The sequence below is a fragment of the Melanotaenia boesemani genome, chromosome 3 (assembly GCF_017639745.1).
Source record: "Melanotaenia boesemani isolate fMelBoe1 chromosome 3, fMelBoe1.pri, whole genome shotgun sequence".
NCBI classification, from domain to species: Eukaryota; Metazoa; Chordata; class Actinopteri; order Atheriniformes; family Melanotaeniidae; genus Melanotaenia; species Melanotaenia boesemani.
In genome coordinates, this window is record NC_055684.1 from 26,451,195 (window position 1) to 26,467,846 (window position 16,652).

Genomic DNA, 16,652 nt, shown 5'->3' on the forward strand with positions numbered 1-16,652 from the left:
GATGGGGGGGCTTGGTCGCTGAAGAGAGAATGAGCCCATGCAGAGTGTGCAACCCCAGCTGTCACTGCTATAACATCAGACTTGAGAGACCACAGGACGCAGGCTGCACCCTACGCCTGTGTGTGTTGTCACCCCACACCCCCCAGACATTCTCCACAGCCCCCTGGCTTCCTTCCTCCCCTTTGTTAAGCCTGCAGGCCAGACTTCGTCAAGCTGAGCACACAAACGAATGCATATGAATGTGTGCTGTCATCTTTATTAGGCTGCTTTGCCAACACTCATTACATTTAACACAAGGCTTTACTGAAGGCGATTTCACTTTCAGTCTTACGCTCACCCCCCTTACTCTTACTTGCCAGACGAGGAGGATTACAGTGACCTCAGTCTGGGATAAATTTGAATACACTACCTGTTATATACTAAAAAGAAAACATAATACCAAGCAATGAATGAAAGACTCGTTTGTAAATGACTCATTGAACCCTGCAGTAATGTTAGGGTTGGTAATAGATGTTATGTGATATGTAACTTTAAAGGCAAAGGTAATTTCAGGTGGGTTAACATTTCAAAGCATCTTTGTTTTTAGTCTTGCTACCCACTATGTTAATTTTTCTTCTGCAGCTGCTCTTTGATACATGAGGTCAGTGCAAATGCAGGCAGCGCTGACTGATCAGAGCAAAGTCACAATCAGACCAAACCCATGTTCGTATGAGTAATGCTCTTTTTCTAAAGTGCATTCTCACATTTCTTATCACCATAATACAAAACCTGTCAGAACATGTTGTTTCTTTTGTTTCTGAGTGCTCTCCTGCACAAAATACAGCCCACACTGACAACAGACGCCCTCCTCGAGTTCCAGCTCAGAGAGGTAGTGTTTCCAGAGATGGCATGTGGAGCTTTTAAAAGGAAATGACTGAGGACATGGAGGGGGAAAAATGCACGGGCTTTTGAACAAAGAGTAGACAAGGGAGTGGAGAGTAAAGAAGCTTCCACAGCCTCTATTCACTAGGCTTGTGGAGTATAAAAGGGTACTGGTTTGAGAATGGTTTTACGTTGTCATTAGAGCAAAGTTTTTATAGATACCTGACAATAAGTTTCTTTTATTGTTTGTTTTTTATATTAAGTCTGTGAAATTTTTGCTAGTGTATTGTTCAGTTATGTGTCTGCACTGTTACCAGTGAAATGGAGGATCTTACTGTTGCTAAGCAGCAGTAGCGTTTAAGTTCTCTGCATATAGTTTGTTTTCTATTATGTAAAACATAGCTCAAACTTTGTGTGATTTCTGTTATCAGAATAAATATTGCAGAGAAGTTTGAAACTTCCTACCCTGTTGGCTCATTGAAACTTCTCATAACCAGGCACATAATCACAAAAAAATTCAGTTTCATGTTATTCTAGACCTCAGAATCGTGGCCTTCAAATGAATCACATCCAGTTTATCAGCCAGTTTCTTAAAAGAAAACTTGAATGTTTCAGTAAATTTTTCAGTAGATTCAGTAGATTTTTCCAACTCATATTTGAACCACTTCTTATTTTGGTTTTAATTTAGATTTATTCCTTTTTAAAGGTGCAATAATCAAAGTCATAAAAGTGATATATCCATGTCATATTTGAGTCTTATTTTTATTTTTATGCTGCACCAACAGTTGCTGTTATTCTTTCATAGGTTGAAATTATGGATCTCTGGATGGAAACTACCCCAACTATATAAAGCATAAAGTTTCACTTTAATTAGTATCAGTATAAGGCAAGTACCTTTTAAAAAGTATATTAGTGTGGTAAATAAATCATTTATTGCAATCCCCCTCCCCCCCCCCAACCCCCCCCCCCCCCCCCCCTCGCCCCTTCCACCCTTTTCACTGCTGGTTAGGTGATAATCATACAAAAACATGTGAATCCATCATTTCTTAACAAGGGGTTTAAGGCTTCTCACTGTGAGAGATGTGGGAAACAGTAGGCACATTTTATGTTAGCAATACACAAAAACTCTGTGGTGCTTTCAATAGTGTTCCACCTCTCTGTTTGCTGATACCACAAGAAGTGGGGGTATGTTGGGTGGGGGGGCAGCCAGGTCTGAATGACATGGTGTTGCTGCCACGGCCGTTGTTCGCTGACCCACAAAATGCAGACCCAGCCCCCAGTGTGAAGTACTTTTGTGCTGTCATCACCCTCAGAAGCCCGAGACCTGAGGGGCAGCAAGGAGAGGGAGGGGGGTGTTTAGGCACCCGGAGGGTTGAGCGATCTGTGAGGCGGCAGTCCACTCTCCAGCAGGACACATGCTCTGTTAGCTAAATGAAAGGAAGCTTGTATTGTAATGAAAGCATTTGCATACTTGTGTGTTAGAGAGGGTGTTAACCTTTGACACCTTTGAGAACTGGATGACAACAGAAAGCACTTCTCCCAGTCCAAGCATTAACACACTCGAAAATAACACCTAGGTGTACCTCGATGTGTATCAAAACCAGAGACGAGTGGAGAGAAAGAGCCGTGAGAGTGCTTGAGGTGGATATTTCCTTCAAGTGTGAGTTTACACTTCAAACTACATGTCTTGGATCATTTGTAAGTCAGGGATATGTGGATCTTAAAACAGTGTTGACTTTTATTTAACATAAGTGGATACATATTGTAAAACTAAAGTTTTCTTTACTGAAAAGCTGATATAATAGATGAAAAGTACATTATGTGCTTGGACGATTGGACTAAAGTTATTAGATTAAGAGAAAACTTTGTCCTGATGCCATCTTAAATGCAAAAATGACAGCAGAAAGAATACATAAACAGTATTTGTGAAAAACTGAACAAAGATTTGGTCTGGTTTATTTCTTATCCTTTGGTTTCTGTTAACTTGAACTAAAGGCTGTGCTGTTAACTTGACATTTGGGTTAAACTACAATTAGCTTTGTAAACAATTAAAGTGCCTGTGATATTGGGGGTCAGAGAGTCATATTTCAACCCACACTTAACTTGTTAATCTATTTTTTTAACAGCATCTTTTATTCTGTCTGTTGTATGATTAATGTCCGTGTATGGTAACGTTGGTTCAGCCCTTCAGTTGATTTTTGGAGGCTCTTTGTCAGTGAGATCGACTGTCTTTGGCTCTCAGCCTGAGGGGCTCTTCTTTCCAAGTGCACACTGCTTACAAAAAGACTTGACTCTGACATTCCTCCAGACGAGAGTTGCTAGGTGATGCTATTGTTATATTTTCTTTGTGGACACATATTCATACCCAAATTGTGAGGTTCTTTTAAAGAACTGTCTCATTAGTAGTCATATATTCATACTAGACCACCCCCCCACTTGACCCCTCCTTTACTAGTCGTGGGAAAGACAAGACCTTGACGAGATGTGGAGGATTCAGGCAATTACTTGGAAGGCGGTCTAATTATGGTCTAACTTAAACACACTTTTAATGTAATCAAAGAAGGATATACAGTATTTGTACTGTATTATTTAAGCTTATTTGAAACATTTACAACCCCCCTTAGATGGAATAAACTACCAAGATGGTTTTTAAACACACAGTAAGCAGTGTAAGCAGGAGAGAGTATCGAAGTGACAAAAATATGCAAGGAACCTCAGAAAGACAAAATAAAAATGTTATGTTTTATTTTGGAAAGCTGAAGCTTTTTCATGTGTTGCGCTTTGTTTAATTATGTGTAAAACTTGGTATACGATAATGAAATAAGGTAACTTAAATGGTGTTTCATTTTAATCTATTTTAATCACAAAAAAGATGTGAAACATCAGAACCTCACATGTGAATATACAACAAATTCAGATATTAGAATATTTAATTTCATTCACTGGAATAAACATATCAATTTATTGAGGTAAGTCTTTGTTATACTCCAATGGGTTATTCTATATTTTTGTGACTGGGTTTGATTTTTCCATAATTAATAGACATTTTTTTTACTGCTCATGTGATTTAATTTATTTGAGTCACAATAATTTGTTCCTTTGTATAATATATAGAAATAGGTTCCAATTATATTGACTTTGACCAACAAGATTAGCCTAACAAATGGTAAAAATTCTAATCCTGAGGTTGTAAAAGTTAAAGTTGGACTGTAACATTGTTTATGATCTAAAGGGCTCATTTTAGTTTTGCTATAAAAGTTATATAAATAATGCTATAAGAAATAACGCCTTCTAACAAACGTAAATAACAATAATAATAATAATAATAATAAAGCATTGGCAACAATATAAAACATAAACAGAAGTATAAAAATGCCCACATTTACAGTAGAAAATATAGGAAATAGCCATTAATTGGAATATCAAAATTTTGTCTTGGGATTATGAGTTGCAAAAGTGTGGAAGGACTGTTACTGTATTTTTTTTCTATTCAGTTGAGACTGGCAGTTGTACAGGTCTATAAAAGTTTTAATTAACGTGTATTTACTAAAAAAAATAACAATGGACTTCTCATTGAAACAGGTGCATCAGACGCTTCAACTTGTGGCCCCGCCTACTTAGCACCATATTTGGAAAACTTCCCAGTCCAAAAGACGCAGGGAGGAGCGATGACGCCACCTGCTTCTCAATGGGCTGTGGGCTCGTGCACAACCGGTGAACAGAAAAGAATTCAGAGAAGCGGAGCCAGCGCCACAGACAGAGAGGAGCGCACAGCTTTTTAAAAGTTGTGTGGAATCATGGAGCTACGTGGGGTCAACTTATTTCTGTTTTTATTTATTAACCGAATATTTTACAGTCTCCAATCGAAAGAACGTAAGTATTTTATACATATATATATTTTAAAGAACTTGTATAAAAACAGAAGACGCGTAACTCAACTTTTACCACACCTCATGAATCAGGAGGTTGGAATTTGCTCGGGAATTTTAAAGCTTATTCCTGCTTTTACATTTTTGCAATGATCAACTTGAACTCCCTCATGTAAAAATAGCATTTTATATTATGTTTTGTTTTTAGAGTTAATTTTATAAGTGATAAGAAAGTATGGCGTTTTTAAAAAAGATCGGGATGAATTCAAAATGATTTTAAAAAGTCTGAAAAATATAGAATAACTCATTTTTCTTTAACTCAGTATTTTTAAATTGAGTTAATACCAGTCAATCTTGGCAAATGGGACTGGAGAATGGCACCTGTTTGATGGTTTAAACATGTCACAGTTTTTGTTTCACTAAGGGTGCAGATTCATGAATTTTTCCCGTCATGGCAATTTAACTGCCCACGCCTTTCTCAGACGATATTAGTCCTACATCTTGGACTTGGAGGACACGCTTAGCGAAATCCTGAATCTGACTGACATGCTTGATTAAAATGTCAAAGCATGGCATGTGCCCCCCATAAAACTGTTGCCCCCAGAGATCAAGGCAGAGAATTTAACTGTGGAGTCCAGTCGAAGGTGTTTGAACTAATTTAATAGCCTAATAACTAAGATATAAACATATATTATGTCAGAAGTCTGTTAATTTGTATCTGATCCTTTATGTATTTACTTATTTTAAACTTATTTTAATGGATGAATGTTCATTTTGCCACATCATGCACTAGATTAGTCATTATTGTGCATGTTGTAACTATATCATAAGTTTTTTTTTTCTCTTTGTCCCTGCAGAGGTATTGCTGGATATGAAAGCTTCAGGATCAGAGTTGGGATGGTTGACGTTGCCATATGGGAACGGGGTGAGTATTTATACCTCAACAGGCATTTTTAAGACTGCAGGTTCAAGACTTGAGACTGTTCTTCTCTTATGGAAGGACTTAAAGTCAGTAAGCCAGATTTTTCTCTCGAGAATTTAAAACCTGCTTGGTGACAATAACAGAGGCCTGTCTGCTCATTCAGCCAACTAAAAAAGCTCTCTGGGAGAGATGGAATGAGCGGTAGCTCGGTGAGGTTTGGCAAAGCTCAGCTAGTCTTCTAACCCTTTCATAAAGAGCTTATGAATGCCATTAAAATGTCAAGGTTCAACCTACATTTAAATTTACAATACCAAAGTGCATTTTACACAGACATAGGCGATTAATTTTTCTCCATGGCTAAACCATAAAGCAAAACTTTAGGATGTTTGTTCCCCCTCTGATTTCTTTTCTGATTTAGAGATGGCACTAACAAGACAATGGGTATGATAGAAAGACATAAGTTCAAAGACACAAAAACAAAAAGGAAAAATCTGGTCCAGATGTACAGAACCATCCCTCTAATCCCTATCTATAGTTCAGTGGCTTTCCATCTAAAATAAGCAACAGGACATGGAAGTTGAAGTGTGTGGGCTGTTTTCTGTGACTGTTTGCAAAGATCTAAGAATGTAAGGATTGTCACTGTATTGTAGAGGATTTCCTCTTGTCTATCCAAATGAGTTTTGTTTTTTCTACAACTTTGTTGGATTTGTAAAATATATTTAGATTTGTTGTTGGGGTGACTGCTTTCTGTAGGCTTTCTTGGCTTCTTTGGCATTAAAACCCAATGTAACCAGTTAAAAATGAGAAGTTAGTAGTTGCCCAAAGTTGTATTTTTAAAGTCACTAAAATATAGAGGACTCAAGGATAACTAAGTTTTTAGAAAGCAAGGGAATTTAGCAATTTTTTACAATAACAATTAAAAGGTTTAATCTTTTATTTTGTTACATGAATCACACCTGAATTTCAAACATATGAGGTGTTTAAATTTTAATATTAAGTTGAATCTTTTAATCTTTTAACTTTTCATTGCTTCCCTCTCATAAAAAAACCCTTAATTGCTGCCAATTTCACTGCCATGCCTCTCACAACTCTGTGCTTACAAAGCTTGTTTAACTGCTGTAAATGTTAGTTGGTATTCTGCCTTAGTATTTGCTTGGTTTATGTCTCACATGCATGCACCCGTCTGTGTGTGTTAATGGAAAGCCACACACGTTGAGAGTGCAACACATGTCCAGGCCAGTAATCTTAATACATGGAAAAAAGCTGCTACTCACTTCAGTACTTTATGAGGTTTTTAGTGATCATGAAAAAATAGAGGCGTCGCATCAGTAAAATGTTTTCTTGGCAAGAGCAGAGCGTCCAAATGTCTTTGCTATTTTTGGCTTGACAAAAGAAATATTTTTCCCATTAAATCATGATCTATGTCATAAAGCAGTGAAGACTTTTGCACCATAAATTGATGTGTCTACTCTTTCTTTATCTTCTTCTTGTCTGCAGTGGGAGATTGTCCAGACGGTTGTAAATGGCTCACTTTTTTATACCTACAGTGTTTGTAGCATAGACTCTCCTGATCAGGATAACTGGTTGCGCACAACATTCATTCAGCGGCGCCCAGGAATCAGCCGCGTCTCTGTGGAGCTGCGTTTTGTTGTGCGAGACTGCAACACTTTTGACAATGCTTATGTCTCCTGCAAAGAAACCTTCAACCTGTTCATTTCTGAGGCTGACGCCGATGTGGGAACCAACTTCCGTAAAGGGCAGTTCCGCAAAGTGGCCACCATTGCTCCTGATGAGGTGACCCGGGGCCGTGTGCTCAAGGTCAATACAGAGACGAAAACGGTGGAGCAACTGTCGAGAAAAGGCTTCTACCTGGCATTTCAGGACATGGGGGCTTGTGTGGCACTGCTGTCTGTCAGAGTGTACTACAAGACATGCCCCTCTACCGTGCAGAGCTTGGCAGTCTTTCCGGAGACTGTGGCAGATGCTCTGAGGAAAGTGGAGGGTGCCTGTGTGGAGAATGCCATCAGTCAGACCACCCCACACATCTACTGCACAGCTGAGGGTGAATGGGTGGTTCCCATGGGCCAATGCCAATGCCTCCCAGGCTACGAAAACACAGGGGATTCCTGCCAAGGTAAGCAAGGCCAGAAATGTGCCATACACTCAGCTGTGTTTGTCTTCCTTTGAGAACTGTAACAAATCAGTCAGAGTTAAGAATTATTACATAGGAAATTTGATTTGTTTGTAAATCTGCGAGCAGGTCCAGCAAGAGTTGTCATGGCAGGCAAACGGATATAAATCTATGAAGAAATTTTAACAGTTTCCTACTAATGCTTCATCAAACCTTTACCTGTTGGTGCATTCTTAACATTGCTCATCTCTCAGGTTTCAGGAATGTGGTTTGGGTGAGACACTGTTTTACAAATAGGTTATTGGCCTGGTTGATAATGTACGGCACAAGAATCTGAGTCACACTTTATGTTAACTTTTGAATTTTTAAGAGGAGCTTGTATTTAAATTCAAGTGCACCAAACATCCACATTTCATGCAGAAGTCACTGAAGTGTTAAGAAAAAAGCGCTCGTAATTTATTCATGTTAAGGTAAAGTATGCAGAAAGTCTGTGGTATGTGGTGCCCTCAAAAAAAGGACTTTTAAGTTAGTTAAAAGAAAGAAAGAAAGAAAGAAAGAAAGAAAGAAAAGGAAGACACAGCTGTGTTGCTCACACTCCTGTTTGTGTGGAAGTTGGTCTGTCCTTTGGCATTCTGGGGTGTGGTGAGTTGAACTGTCTGGAGGAAATGTGGGAGGAGAGAGGGTATAGAGTGAAAAGGAAGGAGGGAGGAAGGGCCCAGTATGCTGCGGGGATTTCTGAAAGGAATTCTTCCATCGTCGCGTCACCTACCTACACCACTGATTGACTACAGGAAGGGTGGTGTGAGTGTGCCAGAATGACTACCTGAGTGGTGTGTCTTCTCCTCACAAGAATTTGTTTTGAGAAGGTTGCCTAGGCAACAGGAACCACAGATTGCAGGGACGATGTTGACACGCCTGCCAGGGCCTAGACTGAGTCAGGCTGCGGTTTATGACTCCTGATGGTCTGAGTTACCTTTACTGTTACAGTTTGGTGTGGTTTCTGCTTCTTCCTGTAAGCAGGCAGAATTTTATGTTGCCTGTAAAAAAAGGCCCTAATTTGACTGAGTCATCATAATGAATCTTTTCACTGATCATTTTTTGCTGTCAAAATGCTTCAGATTAACTTTTTTGTGAATATTTTTAATTTCACAGTTTTATTTGTTTTTAAATACACTCCTGTATTTTGCTGCAATATACAGACCCAACAAAGAACAGATAAATAGGTAAAAAACAAAACAGATAATGAAAAGTTTAGCTCAACACACGATTCATAGATAAGTGCTTCACTTCGAAGAAAAATCAAGACAGAGCAGAGGAATGTTTCCATATTTGAGGATTGTGATGGTAACCTGATTCTCAGCCAAGCACCTGAACAGGAAGTGGGCACAATAAGAGAGGAAATATTTATGACAGGAAAAGACAATTCCAAAGTCTGGATCATAACCTGATTATCTAGATGTAAGAAACTTGTGTTACCGCATAAACAAAACATAAAGTCGGCATTTGCCACCAACTATAATCTAAAAAATCTCAGTCTCATTCCAGTTTTATGACAACTAGAGAAAGTGATATCCTGCCGGTCTCATGGAATCCACTGAAGAGCCCAACTGTTGTGGGAAAAGGAAGCAAAGTGAGATGAGGAGGAATGCTGACTGACACAAATAAGCAGGTTGTCCTTGGTAGGGAGCAAGTCGACAGTTGGTGCATGAGAGAGGTTAGTTTCGTTGCTGCTTAGTTAGGTGTGGAGTGTAATTTAGTCAAGAGGATTAGTAGAGCAACAGGACAGCTGTTAGCCAATGACATGCCCCATTCAACCTCTTTTTTCCTCTTTCATCCGGTTTTTAAGACACGCAACAAGCACCCTAATCCACGTTCCCACTCATTAGAACAATGGGTCAGTACAAAGAGAAAAAAATGGGTTCAATTATTAAATGCACCAGTGCGGAACTTAAGTTCTTTTCATATGTACTGTGTTTAAAGAGACCATGAGACAGTTATAGCTTAACAAAAGTTTGTTGAATGACTGGAAGAGTTTTTTGTTTGTTTTTAACCTTGTTTAATGCTAATCTATTAATAAAAAAAGAATTAGAAATCCTTGTTTCTAAAGTTTGCCTCAATGTTTGTGCTCTTGCACTGTGCACATGCTGCTATTTGCGTGCTGTATAATGACTGATGCAACATATTTATGGCACCACTCCATCCAATCTCACAGACAATAGATGAATAGGGTTGGAGTTTCTTTGGTACGTGACAGAGGTCCTGCTGTTCCAGCTCAAGATGAAATGGACTGGCCTCCTTTTCTTATTCGAAATAACCTCGGCTACACCCCCACTGTCGCCAAGTGACTCCCCAGAGAGAGCTTCTGTTGGTGCTCCTGACCTTTACCCCCTTCCCCCAGCTATTCTTCTCAATCCCTCTGGCCGACTCAACCTGCTCCTTCTCCTCCAGTTCAACAGTACTTGGGGTGCAAAGGTCCTTCTGGTTTGGTGGTGAAGTAACAAGACTGCCCCTTCAATCTAGGGTCCATTCGATCTTTTCACTCAACTACCAAACAGGGCCAGATGAAAGGCTGCTCCCCAGGGAGACAGTGAAATGAAAGCAAAAGAGATGTTGCATGAGATTACTGCTTTTTAAAAAATAAAGTCCTTACTCCACTCAGAAAATATGTGCATCTGCTTCCGTTAAAAACATCGAAAACACACTCATCTCCAGCTCTTCTTTTCCTGCTTTATATGGGAGGTGACTGTAGCCTTGCGTGCTGTAATCTGTGGCTGGTGTTGGGGGTTAACGGAAGGAAGGAAGAAAGAAAGGAAACACCAGCCTCATTGAGAACTGCAGCTCTAGCATTCTGATTTCTCTCCTGTCTTCATGTTCATTAACCTCCCATGCCCTGGAAGGCTGTTTATCTTTGCACTGAAATGTCCATTACAACATTCCACTAATGTCCAAGTTGCCATTTCCTTTTTGCAAAAACAAAAATATAACTTAACAGAAAATATGAACTGAGAGTTCAGAGGGGGGGAGGGAGATCAGATCACCTGATGGATTTACTGCCCTGCTGCTTTCCGGTTGACACTGGCAGTGCGACCTGAGATCAGGCCTCCGGGCAGAAAAGGCGAGTGAAGGCAGATCGTCAGGGAAATCCCTTCTCATTCTTCTGAATACAAAGACTCAGTGATTATAGGTTGCTCACAACAAATGTTTCCTGTTGGACGGAAGGGGACTCACAAAGACAGGCTGATTGTTTGCTTTTTGATCAGTCATTCCTTCCCCTGTTTGTCCGTTTCATATGTCATGTTTAAACTAACACACACCCTCTTTATCTGTTACAGAATGCAAACCAGGCTACTTCAGGCCATCTGTGTCGAGGGAATTATGTCAAGTTTGTCCTGATAACACCAAGCCCTCTGCAGCCGGTGCCACTGAGTGCCTGTGTGAGGAAGGTTTCTTCCGCTCCCCGTCGGACCCTCCATCCTCAGCTTGCTCTGGTAAGAACCCTACTCGCCACTCACTGATAGTTTTAGTTAAAATTAACTTTTAGCTCATTGGAGACATAGTGGTTTTATTTGACTGTCCTGTGTCATGTGCTTCCTCTCCAAGCTCCACCCAGTGCCCCACTGGACCTCACTTCCACCACCCTGTCAGCAGAAGGCCGCCTGCTGTTGTCCTGGAATCCACCTCTGGTGACCGGAGGCCGCCATGACCTCACATACAGTGTGACATGTGAGATCTGTGACGAGGCTTCCTGTGTTTCTTGTGGTGAGAAGATTCACTTTGAGACGGGCCCTACAGACCTGGAAGACACCACAGTCGTTGTTACTGATCTGGATTCTCACCTTAACTACACATTCACTGTGGAAGCTCATTCTGGGGTATCACAGTACAGCACCAAGAGGAACTCTGCGGCCATCACCACTGCGCTAGATTATACTGGTGAGATTTTTTTTTTATTATTTTGTCTTTATGTGTTTAGGGTCAGACTCGACTATGTGTATGATTTTAAATCTCTGATAAAATGAAGAAAAACCATGAAAGTATCAGTGAGATAAAATGAATATCTCTTTAGCTGTTAACGAACATTAGTTTTAGAGAATAAAAAAAACATTTATTTATCTTTTATCTTTTACTTAAAGGGTTGTACCAACACATGAATTTAGCCTGGCCCACTGAATCCTAAAGGTTTTAATTTTCAAATGTCTGTTCCAAAGACTTTGATTAGTCACTAACTATTATTTTCTTTTCTGTCTCTTGCTGACTGTTAGATCCCCCAAAGGTGACATCGATCCATCTGGATGATCGTAGCCCCACCACTCTGTCTCTGTCCTGGACTCTGTCTCGCAGACCTCCAGCCCACATTAATCACCGCTATGAGCTTATGTACCGCAGAAAAGTATGACTGAGAGCTTTGTCATCTTTTTTGTTTCTTTTTTCTCTCACAAAGTTTAGAATGGAAATGTTGAGTTCTAATGAAAATTAATGTTGGAATTTAAATGTTTTCTTTCCAGGATGTTGACGGCGAGCGTGATGTGACCACCTACACTGTCCTAATTTTGGAGAAAAACTCAGTCCAGATTAATGATCTCACCCCAGATACTACTTATATGTTTAGGGTTCAGGCACTGAGTCCTGAAGGCATGCCTGGAAGCTATAGTGTGGAGCATGAGTTTCATACTTCACCATTAGGTAACAGCAACCTTAAAATTAAGTTGAAACAGTTTGTCAAATACTTCTTTATTCCAATGTGTAGCTCAAGATAATAAATGTTTGTCTCTCTGTAATTTGCACAGCTGAATATCAGATCCAGGGCAAATCCACCATGGTGATGGGAGCAGTTATTGGAGTGGCTGTTATTCTGCTTGTTGTGGTGGCCTTCCTGTTGCTGCGTAGACGGTAGGTTACAGCACACATAACCACATTCAACATGTGTGTCATTCAGATAAATATTATCTACAGACCTGTAAACTATGTGATTATACACCACAAGCTGAAGTAATGAAGGACGGCAGTTTAAGAAGAGTTTATGAGTAATATATGGTGCTGCTATTGAATACACCCTTTATCTATTTAAACTGAGGCTGACCTGCAATTACAGAAAAGCCAGTCTGTATTCTGTGTTGTTTTATAGAGATTAATCTTGTTTTCCTCTTAGGCGACTGAGCTCTCGTGGCAGAGGAGGACCTGAAGATCCCTACTTTTCTACAGGTCAGCTAAACACGCAATAATCCAGTATCTTTTTCCAATAAACTTGACATAAAATTAAAATTTTGCATAATATTTTGGTTAATATGTGCTTTTCAGATCAGCTTAAGCCTCTGAAGACATATGTTGACCCACATATGTATGAGGACCCTAACATTGCCATCCAAAAGTTTGTCACAGAAATTGACGCCAATGCAATCAGTAAACAAAAAGTCATCGGTGTAGGTAAGAGCACTTTGACATTGCCCATTTTCCATTTAATTTAATTTCTGGAGTTTTTCCAACATTTCCTTCTACTGTCTGTCTGCCAACCAGGAGAGTTTGGGGAAGTGTTTCGGGGTGTGATGAAGACTCCAAAAGGGGAGGTGACTGTAGCCATCAAGACTTTGAAACCTGGCTACTCAGAGAAACAGCGGCAGGACTTTTTAAGCGAGGCCAGCATCATGTGTCAGTTCTCACACCCAAATATCATCCACCTGGAGGGAGTCGTCACCAAATGTGAGTCAACAACTTCAAGCAGAGGTTTAACAACCTCTGTACATTTATTTAGATCAGTTTCTTGAATGATTTTAATAAACATAACCTTTGTTTCATCTTTCAGTTAAACATGCCATGATAGTGACAGAATACATGGAGAACGGAGCTCTCGACACATATCTTAAGGTGTGTGCATTTTGTTGTGAACACGGTGGTAAGAGGGCTTAACTTAAAAAATGAAAAAGGAATAAAAGAAAAGTCGAGTCTTTTTGTTTTCTCTGTATATTTTTACAATTTAAAGAACAACAACTGAATGCTAACTCTTGCTTTCTTCAGGATCATGATGGAGAGATCCTCTCGTATCAGCTTGCGGGAATGCTACGAGGAATAGCTGCTGGAATGAAATACCTCTCGGACATGAGCTATGTTCACCGGGACCTGGCTGCAAGGAATGTCCTGGTCAACAGCAAGCTGGAGTGTAAAGTGTCTGACTTTGGCCTGTCACGTGTCCTGGAGGATGATGCTGAGGGGACTTATACAACCAGAGTAAGTCTATCTACTACATTTCACAGGCTAAATGCATAACTGCGAAGAGCAGCCTTTACTGCTTTTTGTATAGTAACAAAGGGCACATTGTTAATAGTGTTTTCACTCTCGAGTGCCCAATTTGAGGTATTAGTCTTTCATCGCCTCATATTTCCACTCCCTTCACTTATTAAATATGATTTCTTGATGGTTCTCTTCTGTCAGGGAGGTAAAATCCCCATCCGCTGGACTGCCCCAGAGGCTATTGCATACAGGAAATTCACATCAGCCAGCGATGTGTGGAGCTTTGGTATTGTCATGTGGGAAGTCATGGCATTTGGAGAACGACCCTACTGGGACATGAGCAACCATGAGGTATGTTTCATCTGTCACAACTCTTATGGTTGTGATGAGTGATAGTTTTGGCCTGCGTAAGGCATGTGGTGCAAGAAAGTCACCTCATGGGCAGTGTATGGTTTCCCATTATCCTCGTCAAATCTGCTGTTAAAGTCAACATAAGTGCACAGTAGTTTATTGGACTGCTGCCTGTTCAAACTGACTACATTGAATGCAAGAGCTACTTTCACCCTGGCTCGCTCTAATCCTCAGGTCATGAAGGCTATCAACGAGGCTTTCAGGCTTCCTGCCCCAATGGATTGCCCTTCCGCTATCTACCAGCTCATGCTACAATGCTGGCAGCATGACCGCTCTAAACGACCTCGCTTCTCAGACATTGTTAACATTTTGGACAAACTTCTCAGAAATCCAGAGTCCTTAAAAACCATCGCTGACTTTGACCCACGGTATGGATGTCATTTTTTGTTTAAGTCCATGTTTTGATAAAGTAAAATAGATTAAATAAAAGAAGTGATGAATAAAGGGAAGCAATAATGTGCTTCACTCATTTTAAGTGGTTGTATCATTGAAAAATATAATAATCTAATCTTTCTACAAATGGATTACTAGGGAAATGTACTCTTGTAGTTTTGCTTTAGTGTAACTATTTCTTGGCTGGTGTTTTTGTAGTTTTAATGTCAGCGTAATATGTGTGTGATCATTTCTGTGGAGGAATTTAAAAATACAAAACTCCATCTTTTACTTTGTGAAAATTACTTTTCAATTCTCATTATGTTGACAATTAAACTGTATTTATTTTTTTCTAAGTATGCAGCTGTAAATAAAGACTAATCCAAATACCTGTTGTTCTGTGCAGCGTGTCCATCCGGCTGCCCAGCACCAGCGGCTGTGACGGCACCATGTTCAGATCTGTGCCCGAGTGGCTGGAATCCATCAAAATGAGCCAGTACAACGAGAGCTTTGCGCGTGCTGGAATAACCACCATGGAGCAGGTGGTCGCTTTGAGACACGAGTAAGTGCTCACGTTACACAGGTGCAGCTCTACAAAGCTGTACTGATTCATCCGGCAACAGGCTGCATTTTTATTAGTTACACAGGAAAGTATTCAGTTCTCAGCTGGAACATTTGTTATCCAGTTTGTCAATGGAGGAATAAGCCACTTTGCCTGTGCATATGCCATTCCTCTCATTCCCTGCTGTTCCACTGATATTTCAGCCCTTTAAACCATTTATCCACGACTGGTGGCGAATTATTTAAACTATTACAGTCACTATTTTAAATCACTATTTCATTTGTCCGTTCATTACTTAACAATGTCAGTTATGTATGCCAAAAACAGGAAAAACAAAACAAGAAACAACAAAAAAAGACTTAAATTTAATCCTTGACTTTCCAATGCCACTGTTATTTCTGTATGCACTCTGAAATGGTGTTTGTCGTTTCTTCCAGAGACATAAGGAACATTGGAGTGCGCTTGCCTGGTCACATGAAGAGGATAGCTTACAGCATCCTGGGCCTGAAAGACGAGACCAGCTCCCTCAGCGTGTTTGCAGTGTGATCTAAGCATTCCTTTAAATCAAAGTGCACTGACCGACCATGCCATTTCACTCATGGACGTCTAGGACTGCGGTGGGGGGGACTGAGCCACGCTGCAGGGTTTTTTTGTCTGTGGCACAGTGTTGCGTGACTGAAGATGACCCTCCAAATTACTCAGAAAGGACTGAGACCAAACACATCCATGTACTATATGATAAGAAAAGAGGATAATTTATCTTTATATAAAATGTGTAATATGTTGAACATATACAGTTTATGTTATGTAGGGAATAAAACTCAGTACTTGTTTTTGTATTTACAGAATGACTGAAATTTTCAAGGCTCTTTTGTGATAAAGGGCAACTTCCTCCAGCGTCTGTGGATCCTTCAGTCTTTTTCACTTTCTGTGTTTGATGAGGCTTTCTAAGAAATTTTGGAATTGTTATTCCACTCAGGGCAAAGAATCCCACATTTTTATATTTGCAGTTTGTCGCTTCATCGCACCTCTCCATGTGTTTGTTTACATCACTTCTTAATACAACTGTTCATTTTAATTTATTATTTATTTTGTTTTATATTTATGACATTTATTATATGAAATAACTGATCTGGTGCATGTTTGCCAGGTGGTGTATTTCTGTGTTTGAATAAAATCAGTGCTGCGTTTGACTGGATCCTTTTTTATATTTTCAGCAGCCGTCAAGGTGTTTTTTTTAGTCATGTCAGCTGCATGTCTCACTGGGTGACCAGTTTGTCAGTCCATCTACTTTGGTTC

The 16,652-nt window shown here is 39.9% G+C and overlaps 1 protein-coding gene across 1 annotated transcript; it reads left to right on the top strand.

Annotated features, from left to right (window-relative positions):
• Positions 1-4,603: 4,603 nt before the first annotated feature.
• Positions 4,604-16,543, top strand: epha2a (eph receptor A2 a). Its single transcript, XM_041980284.1, has 17 exons — positions 4,604-4,734; positions 5,588-5,655; positions 7,150-7,786; positions 11,116-11,271; positions 11,384-11,716; positions 12,046-12,173; positions 12,289-12,466; positions 12,571-12,673; positions 12,933-12,985; positions 13,082-13,207; positions 13,298-13,480; positions 13,584-13,645; positions 13,796-14,005; positions 14,210-14,359; positions 14,594-14,787; positions 15,198-15,353; positions 15,791-16,543. Exons 1-17 carry the CDS (start codon positions 4,659-4,661, stop codon positions 15,897-15,899), a joined length of 2,922 nt encoding a protein of 973 aa, XP_041836218.1. The 5' UTR covers positions 4,604-4,658; the 3' UTR covers positions 15,900-16,543.
• The last annotated feature ends 109 nt before the right edge of the window (positions 16,544-16,652 follow it).